The sequence below is a fragment of the Plodia interpunctella genome, chromosome 11 (genome assembly GCF_027563975.2).
Source record: "Plodia interpunctella isolate USDA-ARS_2022_Savannah chromosome 11, ilPloInte3.2, whole genome shotgun sequence".
Taxonomy (NCBI): Eukaryota; Metazoa; Arthropoda; class Insecta; order Lepidoptera; family Pyralidae; genus Plodia; species Plodia interpunctella.
In genome coordinates, this window is record NC_071304.1 from 10,158,280 (window position 1) to 10,180,413 (window position 22,134).

General features: G+C 35.6%; 1 protein-coding gene across 1 annotated transcript in view; it reads right to left on the minus strand.

Moving 5' to 3' along the window:
* The window catches only part of LOC128673721 (uncharacterized), a 119,784-nt gene extending 111,333 nt beyond the window's left edge, over nucleotides 1-8,451 (minus strand). Inside the window, exon 1 of the mRNA XM_053751766.2 lies at nucleotides 8,323-8,451. Within this exon, the coding sequence (XP_053607741.1) occupies nucleotides 8,323-8,356 (34 nt within the window). The 5' untranslated portion in view covers nucleotides 8,357-8,451. The remainder of the gene's footprint in view (nucleotides 1-8,322) is intronic.
* Between the last annotated feature and the right edge of the window lie 13,683 nt (nucleotides 8,452-22,134).

Below are 22,134 nucleotides of genomic sequence, written 5' to 3' on the forward strand. Positions count from 1 at the left end.
AAAAGTATCCTATGTCCTTTGTACTAAATAATAAATATTAAATATATAGGGACAAATCACACTTCAAAACTTGTGTTATGGGATACTAACTCAATGATACTAATTCTATAACATATACGTATATATACATATATATGGATAAACATCCAAGACCCAGGTCAATCTGAAAAATATCATTTTCCATGTTGAGCTGACCGGGGATCGAACCCGGGACCTCCAGTGTAGCAGTCCGGTGTGATAACCATTAGGCGTCGGAGGTCGTCAAATAGTTCAGTAGATTAAAAATATATTGTAGTACATAGAAGCAAGCGGCGATCGGACCCGTTAAAATTTTAATAGTCACTAATAATACTTTTGTATTATTTTTTATTATTAATTTGGATAATTTACTATGCATTTAATTACAAGAATATCGGTATAAATAATAACAATATAAATTTAGGTGATATCGACTGTACAGCATAATTTAAACGTATATATAGAATCCAAAAGCGCAACTCCAGAACTCCGTAAACACGAGCTCACCCTATGTACACATCCTAACTCCGAACCATCACTCGATGTCACACTAACAGTTAAGCAAATTAGGAACCTTTGAGTGGCTGAACGTTTGTCACTTGTTTCCAACTAACACGAGAACTTGTCACAAGTTCCGCGTCACAGGACGAAGTGGTTGATGTTCTGCAAGACCTTAATGCTTACTGAATAATTCTTACAGTTTGAAGTCCACATTTAGAAAGGATTAGCTGTGCGCTCGGGGCTTCGCTCCCGTGGGAATTTAGGGATAAAGTACCTCATTCGGGATTAAGTACCTTATGTGTTACTTCAGGTTATATTGTATCGGTGTACCAAGTTTCATAACAATCCGTTCAGTAGATTTTGCGTGAAAGAGTAACACATATACACACATATACTACAAAATTTTGCATTTATAATATTAGCAGGATAAATCACACTGATTTAGCCGCAAAGTAAGTTCAAGGCTTGTGTTATGGAATACTACTCCGCTATGCTCGGGTAAAAGCGTACTTAATTGACTACAAATCAACTTGGGGCAAAAATATTTTTTTTTGTCTGTACGTATGTTTGTAACGCGATAACTTTCGAACCCTTGGTCTGATTTTGATGAAATTTGAAATACATGTAGGGATCTGTAAATAGATTTTATAGTTCGTGGGGCAACAAAATCGGTTAAGTCGTTTTTGAAATATTCACAATTTTGTAAAAAAATATTGTGTTCGCGATGTCTAACTTCGCGGCGAACAACTAGTAAAATACAAGTCCCGAGTCCAGAGACAATCTATTAAAAAAAACCGTATCAAAATCCATTGCGTAGTTGCAAAGATCTAAGCATACAAAGGGACAGGCAGCGGCAAGCGACATTGTTTTATCTATGTAATGAGAAATAAATAAATAAAAATAAATAAATATATTAGGACAAATCACACGGATTGAGCTAGCCCCAAAGTAAGTTCGAGACTTGTGTTAAGGAATACTAACTCAACGATACTATATTTTATAACAAATACATATATAGATAAACATCCAAGGCCCGGGCCAATCAGAAAAATATCATTTTCCATCAAGTCCCGACCGGGGATCGAACCCGGGACCTCTCGGTTCAGTGGCAAGAACTTTACCACTGCACCACCGAGGTCGTCAGATATGGGTCTTATAAGTACCTATATAAGAAAGACTTTAGATAACGTATGATATATCATACTGTGGTGTTTCGTTGCTTGGGTTCCAAAGTAAAAAGAGAAATTCGGAACTTCTATTTGCCCTATTTTTTCATATTTTATCTATATTTTTTTTTTTCTTTAATTCCTTGACGGGCTCAACTTGTCGATACAGTGATCAATCAATTTGAAATGGGTGTTGTCAAGAGAACTTGAGTTCTATGGCAATCATGTAGCGGTGACTGTAGAGGTTATATTCCTTTGATAGGTGGCGGTTTCGTTTATTTACTTTTCAAAAAAATCTTATTCCACCATTTCAAAACAATTGCAATTGTCTAAATGTTGCTTTGGAATGTTCATAAAATGTTAAGCATATTTTCATATAATTTCAAAAACATGTGGTATTTATAACACGACTAGCTAATGCCCGCGGCTTCGCCCGCGTGAATTTGTCACGGGAACATTTATTTGTCCTTCTCCGCGCTTCAAACTAAATGAATGCAAAAATTCAAGAAGATTGGTTAAGCAGATAAAGCGTGAAGAGGTAACAAACAAATACAGAAAATAACAAAAACTTAACACGCGAAGACAAGAGACAGAGCCAAAATTATGTTAAATACATATGTTAATTCACAAAAAACTTGAAAAATATATTTTATGTCCAATTTACTCGAACATATAACGCTAGCAATATCTCTTGGCGTATGACAGTGCCAATTCTCAACATTGCTATGGTATCAAACAATAAAGAAACTGTCGTATACGAGAATATTGCGCGAACTAAATGTACGATGTTGAAATTACTATTGGAATTTAAATAAAACTTGGAATTTATAGATGCAATATTGGAGAAGATTTATTGTCAGAAGGGATGATGGCTGGAAAGATTTCAGATATATATAGCAAACTGTGCAACTGAAACCTGTATATGTAACTATTATATGTAGAAAAATGATATTTTTCTACATATAATAGTTATACGTCATAATGCCACAACATATATAGGTACGATACGCTATTCATAGTGTTTTAACAACAGTTCCATAATGTTTTTTTTGCCTTTCATCAACTCGATCACAATCTTAATATGTTTCAGTATACCTTTTGACCATGTACTTTATTGTGTACTTACATTGTTATATTACTGATAAAAAATTATACATAAATTTATAATTAAAAAATGGTAAGCCCTTCTGGCATAATAGGGACCGACACTGTTTGAATGAGTTTCTTTCGGCATTTCTTCTCAGCAGTGGTCGTTCCGAAATGCTAGTAGTTTGTAGCTTTGGTAAATATCATTTAATTTAGAATATGACGTGAAAAAGTGCCTGTGAAGGCCTAATTTCTGAATAAATGATTTCATTTTGATTTTGAATGGAATAACTGATGATTTTTTGTTAAACTAAGCGTGAGTTGCACCAGTCAAACTAGCTTTTGCCCGCGGCTTCACCCGCGTTATTTCCCACGGGAGCAGTAATTATTCCGGGATGAAAGGTACCCTATGTCCTTCTCCGTATTTCAAACTATATGTTTGCAAAATTTCAAGAAGATTGGTTGAGTAGATATAGCGTGAAGACGTAACAATTATTACTTTCTCATTTATAATATTAGTTAGAATTGCGTACTTTTCGTTTATCTGCGCATGTTAAAGTTAATGTCAAAGTTGATTGGTGTAACCCACACTAATTGTATTCTAAAAATAATGGAACCAATATTGATTTCCCCCTCGTACCATCAACAGAATCATCTAACTCTTAAAATGGAAAATAATTATATTTTGCAATAAGCACCCGATGGAGATTACAAGACATTCGGGTACTGAAAATGTTTATACAAAACTATTCAAATTTTATCTTTTTTGAAGTGAAAACTTCTTTAGCGGCGTTGTGCACTTTTTGTGATGGGTAAAAAATGTTAAACTCGCGTCAGGACACGTGACCCTGATCGAAAATTCGTAAGACGTCAAAAATGTACAACGTTAATATTCAAGTTTTCACTTCGGTCAGCGCTCCCGGAGCGCAACCCGTTTCTTTTAACAATTTCAACATGTACTAGTAATAATAACAAACAGACAGGCAACTGAACTAAAGCTAAAGCTTGTAAATAACTGAACAGCTTCTGAAATACAAATATTGGGATATGCAGACTGGATTTTGATTGAAATCGTCCCTGTAGAGCATAGAATAAAGCAGATATAAATTTCAATTCTCTTCTTCATAGGGGCGTAGTCATTACGTGCACACACAACGACTTCCTTGGCACTATGCAGTTGTTTGAGAAATGGGGAAGGTAATGGCAAACAACGTGACCTAGAGGTAGATTAACCAGTATGCAGGTTTCCTCACGATGTTTTCCTTCACCGGAAGCAAGTGGTTCTCTATAAAAGGTATTATACATGTCATGATTGGTATACAAACACATGTGGCTCGAGTAGGATTCGAACCTGGGACCTTACGGTCCACAGTAATAAGCTAAGTGAAGCGAGTCACAAAGTCCTATACAAATAACCCAGAGCTCAGCAAAAATTTCAACTTAAAAATTCTATTGTCAGATCCTAAATATCTTTTAAATTTCATCAAAACCGGACCAAACGGTTCGAAAGTTATCGTGTTACAAACATACATACAAAAAAATTATTTTTGCTTCAAGTTGAATTGTAGACCTTGCTCGATTCGCTCGCTCGGTCAATAACAGTTTTAATGTTTCGAAGTTAAAGAAAACGTACTCCATATCGTACGTAATACAATTGGATGCCTCATTTCCGTAACTCCATGCTCTATTATTGTTTGGTCCTAAGATTTTCAATGACAAGAGCTCAACAAAGGATCGAAATCTGGACTTGTTTGTTTATGCAAATTCAGTACTTCAACATCTGGTTATATTTCACTAGCTGCGCCCCGGGGCTTCGCTCCCATGGGTATTTCGTGATAAAATGTACCCACTATTTTATTCCAGGTTATATTCTACTTGTGTATCAAATTTCATGACAATCCGTCCAGTAGATTTCGCGTGAAATAGTAACAAACATACACACATACATCCTCACAATCTTTCGCATTTATAATATCATTTGGATCGTTGCATGCATTCATGCGAAATTTTCAATATTGGTTAAAAGTACGGAGAAGGACATAGAGTAAAATTCGTTCCGTAAAAAAGAACTGTTTGCGTGGGAAATTCACGCGGACGGAGCCGCGGGCAAAAGCTAGTAAATAGTCTACTGAAGTATTCGCGCGCGTTGTACAAATTTGATTTGTTTCGTAGATTTTGTGTAGCATGTGGCGTAGCAAGCTGTTGTGGCGTAGTAACTTCGTAGACTCTGCTACGATGCGTGACTACAACGAAATGAACCAATAAATTTTAGTGAGTTTTCTTTTAAAAAAGAATAATTAAAAATGTAATATTGTAATTTTTATAAAATTATATTTACAAGCTAGCTTTGTCCCGTGACATCGTCTTTAGTATTCAAAGAGTTTTTAAGAAAGATTATATTTCTAGCAATACAAATATTTTAGAAGTCTGTATTTTCTTAGATGTATTCGCAATATGCCTATTAAACTGATAGACAGACACAGAAAAAAAATCTAAAATTTAACATTTATATCAGTTTTCTTCTCATCTGATGACGATCCAAAGCCAAAAACATTTTTAATAAAACTTTCGTTGTGATTTTTCCACCAGCTTTTTTAAAATCCATTTTTGCCAATCAAACCTTTTCCCTTAGCCGCTTCGTACGGCATCAAGGTCTAATAGTTCTATCCTAGGGCCTTGGCCATGTTTATGTAAACTGATAGTGTAAACGTGGTGTAGACCCTGCCTTCCCCTCTGTTTTTCTGACCAAATCCATCAATTGATCCTGATGGATGGGCCTCGAAGGGAAGGCTCAGTATTACTGCTATAAACTAGATGAAGACTATATGTTGTGTACTGCTTTAGTTAACCAGTTTCCTTTTTTTATTAGTATATTATATATATTATATATTTCCTTTAATAATAATAATGATGATTAATTGCTATTGAATGTGGCCGTAACTTCATTTGCGTGTAGTATTAAATTAATAGGGATCGAATCAAAAAGAAATAAATTTACAAAGTCCCGGGTTCGACCCCCGGTCGGGTCATGATGAAAAATGATCTTTTTTTGATTGTCATTGCCCAGGTCTTGGATGTTTATCTATATGTGTATTTGTTATAAAGTATAGTAGCGTTGAGTTAGTATCCCATAACACAAGTCTCGAACTTACTTTGGGGCTAGCTCAATCTGTGTGAGTTGTCCTAATATATTTATTTATTTAACTCTTGACTCGACGATGAAGAATAAGGAGCGATATAAAAAACTTTACTAGTAACTTTCCTTCAAAAGTAAATTGTAGACATTGAATAAGAGCTTGAAATGGAATCTTAACTGTAAATTCGTCAGGCAGGCAGGCTAGCAACCTGTAACTATTACAAAACCTCAATTCACTTATTGAGCTCGCTATCTACGCCAATTGGCTTGATCTCCACTTTAGCAATACCGCCATTGAAGCCTTTATATTACTGCAGTACACACTACGAGTATCGATATTATTATTAAATATTTTTTTTCTGTGCATCCGCTTTTCTGTCATTTATGGACACAGAAGTCAATCGGGATAACGGCTTTTCTGTCTTTTATGGGAAGTCAATCGAGAATAAAGTTCTGTGTTTTTGAGGTTCTGTAGTAAACATAAACTTAGTTTCGTCATGTCTGTCGGTCCATCCGTCTATGCTATCATCTGTTAGTTCTACAAAACTGTATTATGGCAGAAATACACTTTGACTTAGCCTAAGAGTTCGTAGGAACGTAGGCAATCAAGGGCCAATTCATACGCCAAAATTCCAAACTTACAACATATAGATGAAAAAACATTGAAAAAAAAATACATACGGAGTTTCATACAGATCTTGTAAAGGCAAGTATATTAAACTTATACCTATCCTCTTATAGTAGAGGCTAAGTAATCCTTCATCCAAACAGAATATGGAAACCCCTGTCCACAAAAAAAATTGGAAACAGAAGAAACACAATACAATATTTCGATAAGTCTTGTCGAGTCGGCGGAAAAATAAGATAATTATCATTACATTTCCTTGCACTGAGCGGTTCTTTCCGAACCAGTGGAAAGGGTAATGCTGAGAAAAGATTGGACAAATTTGGGCTCCATTTGTCGTTTGTTTTCGGCTTTAACAGTCGCCGTTTCGAGATTGTTCAACGTATTTAAGTTCTTCGTATAGACCTCACTAATAGGACAAGGTATAACTGAACATTAGTTAGTCAGATAATAGTATTATATAATTATTTTTTATTATTTCTAAGACAATTCAAATTGATACTAGTATCATGAATTAGTAGATATTATTCTACAATTTATTGTTGCTATACTGTAGGCATATGGAACGCAATGAGACACAAGTTTACGGTAGCAACGTTTATTCAAGACTGACGACAGACAAAGCTCACATAGCAAAATACTCTACCTACAACTACAGTTGCTACATTTATTTTAATTTTAATAATAGAATCCCATTCTTTTTTTTTCCCATTTTTTGAAAATTATATCGACCTAACTGAGAAAAAAGGGATCTTGATAGTTGAACTAAGAAGTTATCCTTAAAGTGTTGAGTTTTTCACCTTTTCAGGAATCAAATCCTAAAAATTAGATAACAGACTATATATTTTCCTATAGAAAAATCTTATTAGTGTAAGGTTTATTCCAGTGTGATGAATAATTTCATTTAACCTTAACACACCAATAAAAGCCGTTAGGCTTTTTTTGGTGTGTTACACCGAACTTTACCAGTGTCACAAAAAGAGAAAAAAATTCCCAGCATTAGAATCTAAAAACTTATATCGTTTTCACTATCATATAGCAAGTACCACCACGATAGGTCTGCAATAAAAATAACCAAATTCAAAATTCTTTATTCAATTTAGGATGATATACATCACTTATTGACGTCAAAAAATTACTTAAACTAAGTCTACTGCCGACTTCCAAAGCGCAGGTGAAGAAGAAGCGACGCAACAAACTTCACCGCAGCCTTTTCTCCAAGGACGTCAATTAACAAATATAGGTCTCATACATATATTAAAAATTAGGAGGACGAATTTACCATCATAATAATCACTGTTATATATTTTGTTCGCTTTACAATAAGCCATCTGATAAACACGCTAATTGCAATATATGCGTCACTGTAATTATGCACTAATATATATAATCATCATATCGAGTGTGTTATCGCTAACACTGGTGTCAGATTTTAAAAAAGTCGCCTAAAGGCATCTGACATGACTTTTACGACTACCGCCATCTAGTGGCAGGTAGTCATACACACTAGTAAACTAAACTGTCCACCAGTGTGCAGGTTTCCTCACGATGTTTTCCTTCACCGGAAGCAAGTGGTGGTCTATGAAAACTACTCTAAATTAGTCAGATTGGTATACAAACTCATATGGCACGAGTAGGATACCAATCTGATACCATTCGATCCACAGGCCGTTGACCACTGCACCGCCACCGCTACAATTTTTTAATGAAACCTTTTCATACGGAAAACGATCAAATATACACTCCTAGACAATAACCACAATATATAACAAATAAAAGAAAACACTCACCGATCAGCACGCTCAGCATTACAAACACAACCATTTTGGAAACTAAATCACATTTTCAAAAACACGACACCTCACTCGCGAGTTTGTTTGCACGAGACGTGCGTCCGTGCCCACAGCTCGGTCGGTACTGAATTAGATATTTGATAACGGGGTTGCCAGGTGGGGAAAACACCCCGATAGTTTGAATATGAAATATGGAAGGTCAAATGTCACACTTTGAAGTTTTTACTATCAAATTTCTGATTCATGTAATCAAGTTATGAAATTTAAATTCATTTAATATTTTCGCTCGCATCGAAATCCACCCAGTATATTGGTTGATTGAGACAGACAGATATCCTTATATATACACATAAAAACTTTCGCATTTAATATTGATAGTGGGATTAGAAGATAATGGGAATACTATTTCCATTACTAAGTAATTTGATCGTTGAGAAACCACTTAATGGTTGGTGAGTAACCATATTGTCCATAGTAATATTTAAAACGCGAAAGTCTGTCTATTTGTCTGTCTAATCCGCTTTCACGACTAAACCACTGGACCAATTTTGATGAAATCTAGTATGCATGTAGTTAAAGAAGCCGGTCTAAAAATCAACTCCCAAATTACTATAAAGGGGGTGAAAGTTTGTATAAAATACGTCTAATCCGGTTTCGCGGATAAATTCACGCGGGCTAAGCCGCGCGCAAGAGCTAATTACTTATAAAAGAAAAATATTAAATGAGGCCTATGTCTAGCAGTGGGTCACAGGGAGCTGGACATGATGATCATGAAATGATTTTTCTCATATTCATCTAATTAACAAATAAAACATATTTTAAGCTTACGTATACAATCTAGACCCCAACTTTGTTTCCCATCAGGCGTGAAACGCACAAGTTAATAATTTAAAAAATGTAACTACTTTATGAATATTTATTACATTACATTGTTACTAAAATTTGCTACGGATTCTGTGCAAAATAAATTACGATTATTATTACATAAACCCGACTGAAACTTACTTAAAATATTATTATTATTACATAAATACCACTAACATAAAAATAATGTTTCAGAAACAACCTTACACATTACTTCCAAATGTCGACAGCTACTTCATAAAATAGTTGTTCTAACAGTTCTAACATTTAAGTTGAAATCCCGAAGTTATTGTGACAAATGGAGTGTCGACACGCGCAGCTGTACCTATATAAATTACTGAAGGCTTTTAAAAAACTAGAATCTCCCGGAAAGCGGGGTTAAGTGCTAGCAACGGGCGAATTTAACGCGGGCATACTAGGAATTTGAGGTTATATAGTATAAAAATGCAATCCAATTATAGTTTAATGTGTATGCTCCTTTGCGCGTTAACGGCTGTGAAAATCGTACATACTAACATAGATATTATCACGCCTATTTCTATCCTAAAGGAGACTAACGTAAGATATTTATGAAGCAGAGGTTAGAAGACAAGGTCAGGATCTACCACGAATTCACTTACGGATCTCTTGTCATTTTATTACTATTTAATACGACGATGACGGCCTCGGTGACGCAGTGGTAAAGTGCTTGCCTCTGAACAGAGAGGTCCCGGGTTCGATCCCCGGTCGGATCATGATGGAAAATGATCTTTTTCTGATTGGCCCGAGTCTTGGATGTTTATCTATATATGTATTTGACATAAAATAGTTGAGTTAGTATCCCATAACACAAGTCTCGAACTTACTTTGGGGCTAGGCTCAATCTGTGTGATTTGTCCTAATATATATTTATATTTATTTTTATTTAGGTATATGGCAGTGCGACCATTTCACCCAAAGCACAGACTTATGGGTGCAGGTTAATTGGTAACCCTAAGATGGCTGCGGTCCATGATGTCAATGATCTAATATTAGTTTCTGGGAATTTTTTGAAATTTATTATCACTCTAGCTAATTGCTGCAAGTTGTTCAACACGGCATCTGCTAATTTCAAACAACCTAACATTCGATTATGCCGCCCTACTACGTTGATTGTAGCGCCTCTTGGAAAGCTATGCACGGGTAATCAGTAATCCTATTATGGAATAAATGCCTCCACTTTCGGATATCTTCCGTTCCTTTTTCATTGGAATTTCGGAAAAAGATTGCGCTCCACCCCTGCGGAAATTTTGTAACAGTTCCGTAATGTCAGTACAGCTGAACCGAGTTCGTACGTCATTAATACTAGAATACACTAATGTTACAACCAATGATTGTAAATAAGCAGTTTATTTATCCCCGTTCCAGTCGTTTTACTTTATTTCTGAGGGTCGTGGCCATGTCAATGGAAATTGTGCGTTTAATTCGACATGGCGACGATACATTTGTAAACAATGGTGTCTTAAGAAACATTCTTGAAAAAGAGTGAACGGAAGAACAGGTACAGGAAAACCGAGAGAGAGATAAGTGACTTATGGCCCTAAGTCCCAAGGGGGGCCGGACGTCGATAGAACTCCACGATCTGTCATGGCGATGGTGAGGTCTGCCTTTAACTCCGCTCCAATGCTTCGCTACTAGATTTGATGTGTCAACCAACTTTTTGAATGAATTAATTAATTAACTCTTTATTATACAGTATACCATAATAACAAAAAAACAGAGAATACAGCTACCTAAATACAATTGGCGGTCCTATCGCTAAGCGAGTGATTTCTTCTAGACAACCGATGATTGAAAACGTGTTATAAATCAAATACGGGTTTATAAATCAATTTCCTTTTGCCTAAAAATATCCACTATCATATAAGTACTTGTAGCTCATATGCTCAAGCCAAAAATATTTAAGTATTTGATGAAGGCATCGGTGGATAAACACTTGTAGAAGATGCGTGAACCCTGAATGCGACACATGGAAGTTCTCGAAAGAGTTATTCATGTCGTATGTCATGTCGTGTCAGGATATGTATACAGAAAAGAGGTCCACCAACAGAATAAGAAGTGACCAAACTAGCTAGCCTAAGAAAGAAGTAGTATTATAAAATTCACTTAAATATTTTCACATAGTAACTAAATAAAAATATGTTATCTACAACATTTTACAGTACGTTTTCGCGCTCACAAAGTTTTGTTTCCTGTAAAAACATAAATTCTGTACACAATGCTTGGCCGTTGGAAGCGTTTTTTCGAGCGGGTGTATTCATAGACCTAAATAAATATGGCGACGCTACACACGGGCTTGATCCGGCCGTAAATGGACCATTTATAAACGTCCAAATACTTTAGATGGGTTTTGTTATCTGTGACACTACAGAATAAACTTCAATACTTCGATGAACTTTCATATTTACGGCTACAGTAAAAATAATAATTGCTGCGTTTTGGCATAGGTCTATACACCACAACGTATGTCCGTTGACTGAGCCCTCTATTCAGTGTTACAGTATTTCTTATAAGTCCATTGGGAAGACTGACCGAACATGATATTGACACAATTATTTAGACATTTTTGAGAGTCCAGTTTTAGTCCGTAGCAGACTATAAATAAAATTGGACTGTTTTGATGTTAGATACTATCAAGGGCTTGAACCCCGTGAGAGGTATTTTTTCAGTATGCGGGAGCTAGGTGATTATGCTCGACCGCCACAAAGAGAAGATCTTCCCGCCAGGCTAGGTGTTACGCCTGGGGAACCGCACGGCTCCGACGGTGTCATGTCGGAGGTTGTATTTATGCTTCCAATCAAAAACGCACTGTCTGCGCGGTCTGGGCTTGTTAGCTGTCCATAGTGAGTCAACCGTCGTGCCATCTGTCTGTAGTGTCCTGGATCACTTGTGTGGCTTGTTATTAGTTGCGTTTGGTCGGCTTTTTACATCTGCGCCGTTGTGCATGTGGCGTGGTAGATGTCGCCACACGCTTATAACTTACAGACCAAAGATTATATTATATTCTTAAGCTAATTAATTGACGGTCACATGCATTTTCTTAGATATTTCTTTTTTTATTGATCATGTTTCGCAGCAAAACGCACTCACCAATCATAATGTGGCATTACGCACGCGACGACAACCATAACGCGATGTGATTGGTTCCTTGCGTCTCACTATGGAAAGACTTTGTAATAAGTGTGTGTATGTAGTTTATTTAAATTAATTCATTTATTCCTAATAATAAAATTGTCAGAAATGAAAAATAAAACATAGGTACAAAAAATTAAAAATTCTAAATCTTGTTTGTAAATTTGTATAAGCAAAATTCTGGCTTAAAATATTTTCTTTGAGATTAATTAGTTACAAAAAAAAGGGGGAGAAAAGGATTATTTTTATTATTGTACTTGCGGCCCGACCCGGCTTCGCTCGGGTAAAAAACATAAATTAAACCCCATTTAACAATATTTTTACAAATACGTATTAATTCTAATAAGCATCAACAAGTCCGACGCTAAAACGCTCGAGCGTCCCGAAGGCCTAATACGTTGCATGTTTCTAACGTCCACAATGCTGTGTCTTTTTCATATATAGAGACCGTGAGAACGCAATGACGTGCTCCGTGTTTTATATTTCATATCCGCCCTGAATCTGACTCAAAACGGCGCTCGAGCGTTTTGAGTAGACTCACATTGACACACGAGTGTTCTATGCCTGACTCGAGTCAGCGCTCTGTTGGTGCCAACTTAAGTATTACAAACTGCTCAAGCGTCGACTGGGAGCAGTTCACAACACTACTTGAATATCACATCACATCGCAAGTAACTGACAGAATGAAAAATAAAGATAAAGGTCAGAGTCAGGAGAAGTGAAAATTATTTGACAAGTATGTTTTACGCAATCGCAAAGCTGTTACTGCTTCGGCTGTACGGTCCATGAGACTGTCGCCATATCTACCCCGTTATAGTACTAAAGTTCGACATAGCGAACTACTGCAAGACCAATAAAAAAAGAAATAAAAAAACAATTTTAGTTATTCTATGATATATCAATACTCAAATGGCTTTGTTATACATGTCAAAATTATTATTCATTTATTTTCAAAAATATCATTACTCGTCCCAAACGGCCCGGGTCCCAAACCCTCCGGAAGGGCTGATAAACGTCCCGCTTGTGTAAACAGATAAACCTGAAAGAGAATGATATGTTATGGGACTCCCCAAGGTAACTAGATGTATAGAATATATGGCAAAACTTTTTCCTGGTTTGTAAGTACCCCATCTATTTTTATAGGTAACTTCAAAATTATGCAACTACTTCGTAATTAATATCGCTACATAGGACACAACAGTCTCCCGCCACATAATTTTCTAAGCAAAATATGTTTTTGATGAAAATTTCACTGTTGTTTAGAAAATTTATTAACGTAAATTTGTACCTTAGAGTATGTGATTTGTACAGCGAGTTACACCGTGCAACATCGGCCCGGGTCACTAGTAATTTATATTTCAATATTGACATTTTAAACTGTGCAATGAATGAGTGAAATCTGAAACAAGTCTAAGCAATTTTCTTCCTCTTATCGTGTGTCTCAAGTGTCTCAAGTAGCCTAATAGTATCTGCCATTTTTACGCCTACCTCCCGCTATTTAGTGGAGAGAAGTCGTTTACACACCAAGAAACTAAACTGTCAATCAGTCTGCAGGTTTCCTTACGATGTTTTCCTTCACCGAAAGCAAGTGATAATCTATGAAAACTATATATGAGTCAGATTGGTAAACAAACTCATGTGGCACGAGTAGGATTCGAACCTGTGGGCTACCATGAAACATGACACGTAGTCATTGCGTCCACTCGTTCTTTCTTTATTTTTAGATGCGTACACTATTTGGGAGAAAAAGAGACAGCATGTGGACGTTAGTAACGTGCTACGTGTTTGTATGTTTCGTGGTAGGCCTTCTGGGACCTTTCGATCACAGGCGGACGGTCTTAACTACTGGACCACAACCGCTTGTGTCAACAGTAACTCGAAAAGAAGAGGAATATTACATTTTTTTCATGTAGATGATATTAAAAATTGTGTTTCATGAATGCGCAAGTCCAGTTTATAACCTAGTAACTTCAGTAGGTATAATTTTTGCATACAAATAGTTTTAATAAAAGTGTATGTGGCTTCCGCCCTAGAATATACTATACATGTCACACATTCTTTTTGAGACTGTACCCTCTCGTGATCGCCATACGAGGCGACTAATGAACAAAAATCAAGCTACAACAGCTGTATTGCACAGAAGAGATTCAAATAGCATTCTCAGAGATGGTCACATCATGGCGACAGGTCGTAAATTTGTACTTAAACCCTGACATTCCGGCATATTAGCTATGAATACAACACGAAACATACTCGTGAGTGTTTTAGGATTAAGTCCCATACAACTATTGGTTCATTCTACTAATAATATAATTGGTTTAATTTACCAGTGATATAGGTTACCAGAACTCCACGACAAGACGTTGAGATTCTAAGGAAACTACACTAAACTTGTCGACATTGAATCGAAGTTCGCTCATTCAACTCGATTCGAACCGAACCGAGTCGACGCTAACAATCGAGTGCAGTACATTCAAACAACTCGGTGAAGTTTATTTAATCGCATTTGTCGTCTGAACAAAGTTTCCAGGACATTTTGAGAATTATCCATAAATTGGAGCGCTTCTTTCTTTATTACTTTTCTTTAATTGAGATGCGGGTACTTTTATATTTTTATTGATCTATATCTTTACTGCTCACTTTCATTTCAACCTTTGCCGACTACGAGGGGTGTTATAAGTATTACTTGCCTGTTTATCTGTACATATAATAAAACTATAAGAGGGGCCAATTCTGTACATTGAATATAAATAAAAAAATACTTCTAGGGGTCTTCATACAAGCAAGAAGCCAAAAATATGATTTCAGTCGCCAATTTTCATCTCTTTCTTTCTTGCGACGACGCGTCGTCTACCGATCCTACACGACTGACGGCGAATGGCAACCGAGCGGCCATCAAGCTACGAGCTGCTACGATCCCGTGACGCAAGGTCTACGAAGCGCCTACGACACCACCGAGCACTTTATAATAAACAGAGTCTATTCTAATTCTAAACAGTTAACTTATACTGGGGTACAAAACACTACGCAAAATGTCTATTCAACATTCACCTCCTCAAATCAGATCAGGAACTGCTGGTTCTCGCAACATCACGCTGCTACCAGCGAGTGATAACAACTCGTACGCTGTCGGATTCCAATTTAAACATTACAATGCGGAACAACAACAAACGGCAACGCAGCGACAGCGAAACCAACACTACAGAGTTGTATACCGATTGTATTTCTTTGGGGGCATCGAAACGGGGTGAGGTACAGGTTACTGATACTCACACAGACAGATTCCAACTTTCCAACAGGAAATGTTATCGCTGATTAAAAACATGTTTTTGTCCCAAGAAAATGAAATTAAAAAAAACAAAAATACAAACTCAAATATTGAAAAAGCCATATCTCATTTGACCTCACAAAATGAGGAATTAAGAAAGAAAATTGAACACCTGGAAACACAACATAAAAAAGATTTGGAATATACGATCATTCTTGAAGACAAAATTGAAGAATTGCAACGCGAAAGTCGTAAAACTAATTTAGAAATCAAAAACGTTCCCAAATTCGCGGATGAATCGAAGGAAACTTTAATACAGATGTTCAAAGGCTTATGCGAGACTGTGGGCTGTGATTTTGAAAAATCACAGCTTAAAGATATATACAGAGTTCGACAAAAGAAAGGAGGTAAAAACGACACTTCAATCATAATAGAGACCTCATCAACCATTCTCAAGAGTGAAATTCTCAGTAACTGCAAGGCGTACAACAAAAAACACAAGCAGAAACTTTGTGCTAGCAACCTGGGCTTGTGAAGAAAGGAAGACACTCCAATTTTTGTGTCGGAGCAACTGACAGCTAAAGGCTCCCGTTTGTACTTCCTGGCTCGCGATCTCGCTAGTTCAAGAGAATACAAATTCTGTTGGACTTCCTACGGCAGGGTATATCTGCGAAAGTCTGACAGCTCGCCTGTTATTATTGTTAGAAGTGAAGCTCAGGTGCAGAGCCTCATGGCGGTTGATTGACTAGGCTCGGTGACATATACTGGGCTATTGCACGTTTCTGTCCTACTCATAGTACCTTTCATTTTTAATTTTTTAATTGGTAGTTTAGTCTTATTCATTACTTTGTGCATGTGGTTATTTCATTGTTCATCCAGTCATCTCAAACAACAAATCAAAGCTGGTATTCAAAGTTTAATGTATAGTTCAAAACTTACTGACTTACAGATGCAATATTTGACGAGAAACAGATATGTTGCCTACTACGATTATATTTTTTATGGGCACGTTTCAATTACTTTTTATAAATTAAGTAAAAGTCTAATATTGTACTTAATTATTTTCTGCATGGTGATGCATCTCTTCGTATTAATAAACAAACAAAGACATGCTATAAATGTGAAAGTGGCTGGGGGATACATAAGATTCCCTTTTTGCTAATGAATAGATGCCGAACAACTTTCTATGGTATTTTAAACTCTGAAGTGCATTTAAACAAAATATTTTATAATTTGGTATATAACAAGTGTTTATTTTCCAATATAATGACATACATCATTCTGCTAAGTTGTAATTATGGATAGTAACTTTACTAATATGGAGGAAATAGACAAAGTAAATATTGCTGAATCAGAGCAGATGTCTATGAATGATTTCATAATAAGGCCTTGCATCACAAGTAAAAACGACTATACTTTTGTTTCACAAAATATAGTAAGTATATATAAAAATTTTGATAACCTTCTTGTTAACTTATCGCAATTTAAATTTAGAATTGACGTCATTATTCTGAGTGAATGCAGAATAGATGATGCCAAACCAATTCCACAGCTCGAAAACTACATATCTTACCACTCCAGTAACCATATTAATCAGTGCGATAGAGTAGTCATTTACGTTAGAAAAAGTCTCAAAAATAGCGTCAAAGAAATCAAATTAAATAACGCTTCATATATGCAAGTAAATTTACCGAATTTAACTATACTTGGTGTATATACGTCGCCATCAAATAGAGTCGCAGATAGTTTCATATTATCATTAGATTCGCACTTAAAATCTTTAAAAAATCGTAAACAGGTAGTATTGACAGGTGATATAAATATAAACCTGATACCTAAAGCCAATGAAGAAAGTCGAAAAATAAAAAATAGACAATCTTATCTAAATATGCTTGCCCTACACGGTATCCTTCCTGGCCACCCTTTGCCTACTGGGGTAAACTCCTGTTTGGATCATTTCATGCTGAAGCTGAATGACAAGAAACATATAGCTTCCATATTTATTCTCGACACAACAATTACTGACCACCGTCTGACATTACTAAAATTAAGCAATACTAACACTCTTAATGAAAACAATGAAAATATTAGAAGTAAAAAAATCACAGACTACGAGAAATCCCTTAATTATTTATTTGAAAATAATTTCGCGGAACTGATCTCAATAAACGATCCTATAAAATTGGCAGATATAATTACAGATAAATTAAGACAATGTATTCTTGAAAATACCACATCTAAACTAATTCCATGTAAAGACCGTATCATAAAGCCTTGGATCACTCCTGGCATGTTACGCTGCATTAGAAATAGGAATGACATGCAATCTAAACTTAAAAATGATCCATCGAATGAGGTATTAAAAATAACTTACAAACGTTATCGTAACTATTGTAACACATTACTATAGAATTTGAAAAGAAAGTACGAGCGTGAGAAAATTTCTAAAAATAACGGAAATCCTAGATATCTTTGGAAAGCCATTAATTCAATAACAAATAGAAATAAAAATACAAACAACAACTTGGATCTTTTAAATACCCTTACTACACCTGAAGCATCCGTGAATCGCGCAAATGATTATTTTGCGAACATAGGAACGGTAATGGCACAAGATTTATTGGACCAATTTCCTTCATCAAATAGTCAAACTCTTAATGATCATTCAGTTTCTCATTCGTCATCGTTCATGCTGTTGGATACGGACTGTGAGGAGGTTTATAAAATTCTAAGGGGAGTTAAATCTGAGAGTGCTCCAGGCTGGGACAACGTGCCTTCTGGGTTTCTGAAATATGCTCATCAATTAATTGTTTCGATAATAGTTCATTTAGCAAATCTTTGTTTTAAAAATGGAGTATTCCCAGCAGCTCTTAAACAAGCTGTTATTACGCCGGTGTACAAGAGTGGTGACAGAGAAGATGTTTCCAATTACAGACCTATTTCCGTCCTGACAGCTATTTCAATAATTTTAGAAAAACTTATTAACAAGAGACTTCTAAATTTCTAACTCTCAATTAGGCTTCAAAAAAGGGGTATCTACTGAGGATGCTATCATTGCGCTGACTTCTGTAATTGTTGAAGCATTGGACAGTGGTAAGAAATGCTTAACCTCATTTTTGGACCTCAAAAAAGCCTTTGATACCGTCTCTGTCCCTACTCTTGTAAATCGTCTTGATAAGATAGAAATAAGAGGTATACCGCTTGCTCTCCTCACTGACTATCTAAAGGACCGTAAACAACGAGTTAAGGTGGGCCCGTACGTGAGTGAGCAATCGGAAATCAGACACGGAGTTCCGCAGGGGAGCGTGTTGGGGCCTACATTATTTCTTATCTATATTAACGAGCTCTGCAACATGAAGGTCATATATTTTCTTATGCAGACGACACTGCAATAGTATTTGTGGGCAACTCCTGGAATGAAGTGCGAAATTCTGGTTGGATTTACTGGGATAGCTAAATGGTTGAGGACTAACTTGTTAACGTTAAATATGGATAAGACTAATTATATTACATTTACTAATTACAATAATACTTAACCTCAAAATGATTTAAATATTAGGATACACACATGTATGAATTCTCAAGACTGTTCTTGTAGCATGATCAGTAGGGTTGAAAAGACTAAATATCTAGGATTAATGCTAGATCAGAGACTTACTTGGCACCAGCACCTGGAGCTTCTCACAAATAGATTGCGTAAATTGACGTGGGTATTTAAAACTCTGCGATACGTACTAGACACCAAATGGATTAAATTAATATACATTTCACTTGCCCAATCAATCCTAGGTTACTGCATTTCTGTTTGGGGAGGAGCTACAAAAACTGAATTTATTTTTCTCGAAAGAGCACAAAGATCCCTTCTTAAATTAATGTACTTTAAACCTTACAGATACTCTATCTCTCAACTATACTCAGATTGCGATTTGCTTTCAGTTAGAAAGTTATATATTTTAAATATAACCCTAAAAAAACATAAATCTTTAAACTTTGATGCTAGCAAACTAAACAGAAGACGGAGATATAATGTGACTGAGATAGTCCCAGTCAAAACCACCTATGTGCAAAGGCAGTTCACTAGACAATTTATTACTATATTAAATAGCTGGTGGTAGACCAGTGGTCCGTCACAGACACCACTGAAGCGAAATGGTAGAGATGGACTTGCAAGCTGTGAGCTGGTGACCGGAGACGGTGGCGTGTTGGAGACTGTGTTGGAGGCCAACACACACACATTTTGGACCACTGAGCCCGCATAGTAATTGTTGTACTTTAGAGTAAATTATAATCTTAATACAATTAGCGTCATCTAGTGATTCGAGAGCGCAAACTTTTTATTTACCTTGCTAGTCTGTGGATCTTGTTTTGACAGTTCCGTTCCCGGGTGTACGTCCTGTCTTTTTATCTTAAAAATAGTTATCAGTTAAGTACTGTAGTTAAAATAAAGAAAACTAGTTTCTCAGTAGTACAAATTCTTTTATTTCAACATGGTAGCAGAGCGTAGTTATCAAGATAAATCAGTGTAAAAAGATATACAGTAAAGATACGATAAAATATGAGAACACGATTGAGGTTATAGACCGGCATTTTATTGGTAACAAATAAAAAAAAATGTGAAGAAAACTAGTTATCAAAGTAATAATCATAAAAATGGCTAAACAACCAAGGATCGAAGATATAATTTTACCTATTTTTGATGGAGCAAACTATTCAAGTTGGAAATTAAGGTTAGTAACTTTATTGGAATACAAAGAATGTCATGAGGCAGCCATTTGCATAATTCCGGCGTCTGTTGAAAGTGAAAATGTGGAGAAGGAATGGAAAAAGAAAGATTTAAAAGCAAGGACCATTATAATGAGTACAATATCTGATAAACAACTAGAGTTTGTCAGCGAGTGTAAAACAGCATATGAAATGATACTTAAGTTCGATAAAATGTATTTAACGCAGTCTACAGCTATGCAAATAATATGTAGAGGAAAAATTGAAGAGATTAGACTTAACAATTATAACACAGTAGAAGATTTTTTTGTGGATTTTGAAAAAACAATAAATGATTTTAAGATGGCTGGAGGAAAGCTGGATGAACCTGAAAAGTTAAGATATTTGCTAAGAGCGTTACCACCAAGCTATAGTTACATTGGGGATTTCCTAGATGTTATTCCAGAAGAACAAAGAACAGTTGATTATGTACAGTCTAAAATAAAAGAGAAGAATATGACTACTACTGAACCAAACAATAAAAACAATGTGAGTACATTTGCTACAAAAACTACAGCGCAATGTTTTGTCTGTGGAAAAACTGGCCATATTAAGAAGGACTGCTGGCATGCACAGAAAAATACCCAAAGACAACAAACTTACCAAGGAAGACATAATTTCAATTCAAGTCAGCGAGGACTGCAGAGAGGTCACAGCAGAGGTGGTTCCTACAGAGGTCGTGGCCGAGGCAGAGGTCAAGGTCTTTCCAGTGGTGAATTTTCAAAAAACTTTTCATCAGAATCGTGGACGGCTCAAAGATTCAAAGATTCAAAGATTCAAAGATTCAAACATTTATTTGCCAACTATGAGTCATAATTACAATACAGGTGTTATGTACAATTTTGTTCTTATCATAGCAACTCAGCGAGTATTGCAAATGTAGTCATTACAGTAGTATATTTTATATAAAACAATGTTAAAATAATTGATTAATAGATAAAAATTTATAAAAAAAAAATGATTTAATTAATTCATATTCAAATACATATATTAGACACTTAGATTATTTATGAATACATATTAAATACTTTAAATAACAATTACAATTCCATTACATGTCAAGGTATTCCTTTACTGAGTAATAATTTTTTGATAGCAGAAAGGATTTTAAGGCATTTGAGAACTTTTTTAAATTATTTTCGTTTTTAATAAATGCCGGTAATTTATTATATATTCTGATTGCCATATAGTGCGGACTAATTTTTAGCATCCTTATTCTAGCTATAGGCAAATAAAGTCTGTCTTTATGTCTGGTGTTAATTTTATGTGTGTCCTTTACGAAAGTAAAGGACACACATTTTATGAAAATAAAAGAGCTTAGATTTTGATGAGTAAACATGCAGATGTCGTATATGTATATAGATGGCAAAGTTAGTATCTTAAATTTTTTGAAATAAGGTCTACACGATTTAGTATTATCTATTTGAGCTATAATTCTGACACATTTCTTTTGTAACAAAAATAGGTCTCCTACGTCCGTACTATTTCCCCAAAGCATTATCCCATATTTAAGTTGAGAGTATGCATATGCGTAATACGCGGATAACGCTGCCTCTGTGCTAGTGCTCTGGACCAGCTCATACAGAGCGTAAGTAAAACTAGATAGTTTTGACTTCACTAACTCTAACTCAAGTGTGTAATTCAGAAATTAATCAGATAACTGAAGATACCGATAAGAATCATTGTAATAACCATATTGAAATTAACTGGCTTTTGGATAGTGGTTGTACTGATCACCTAATAAACAATGAATCCTACTTTTTCAA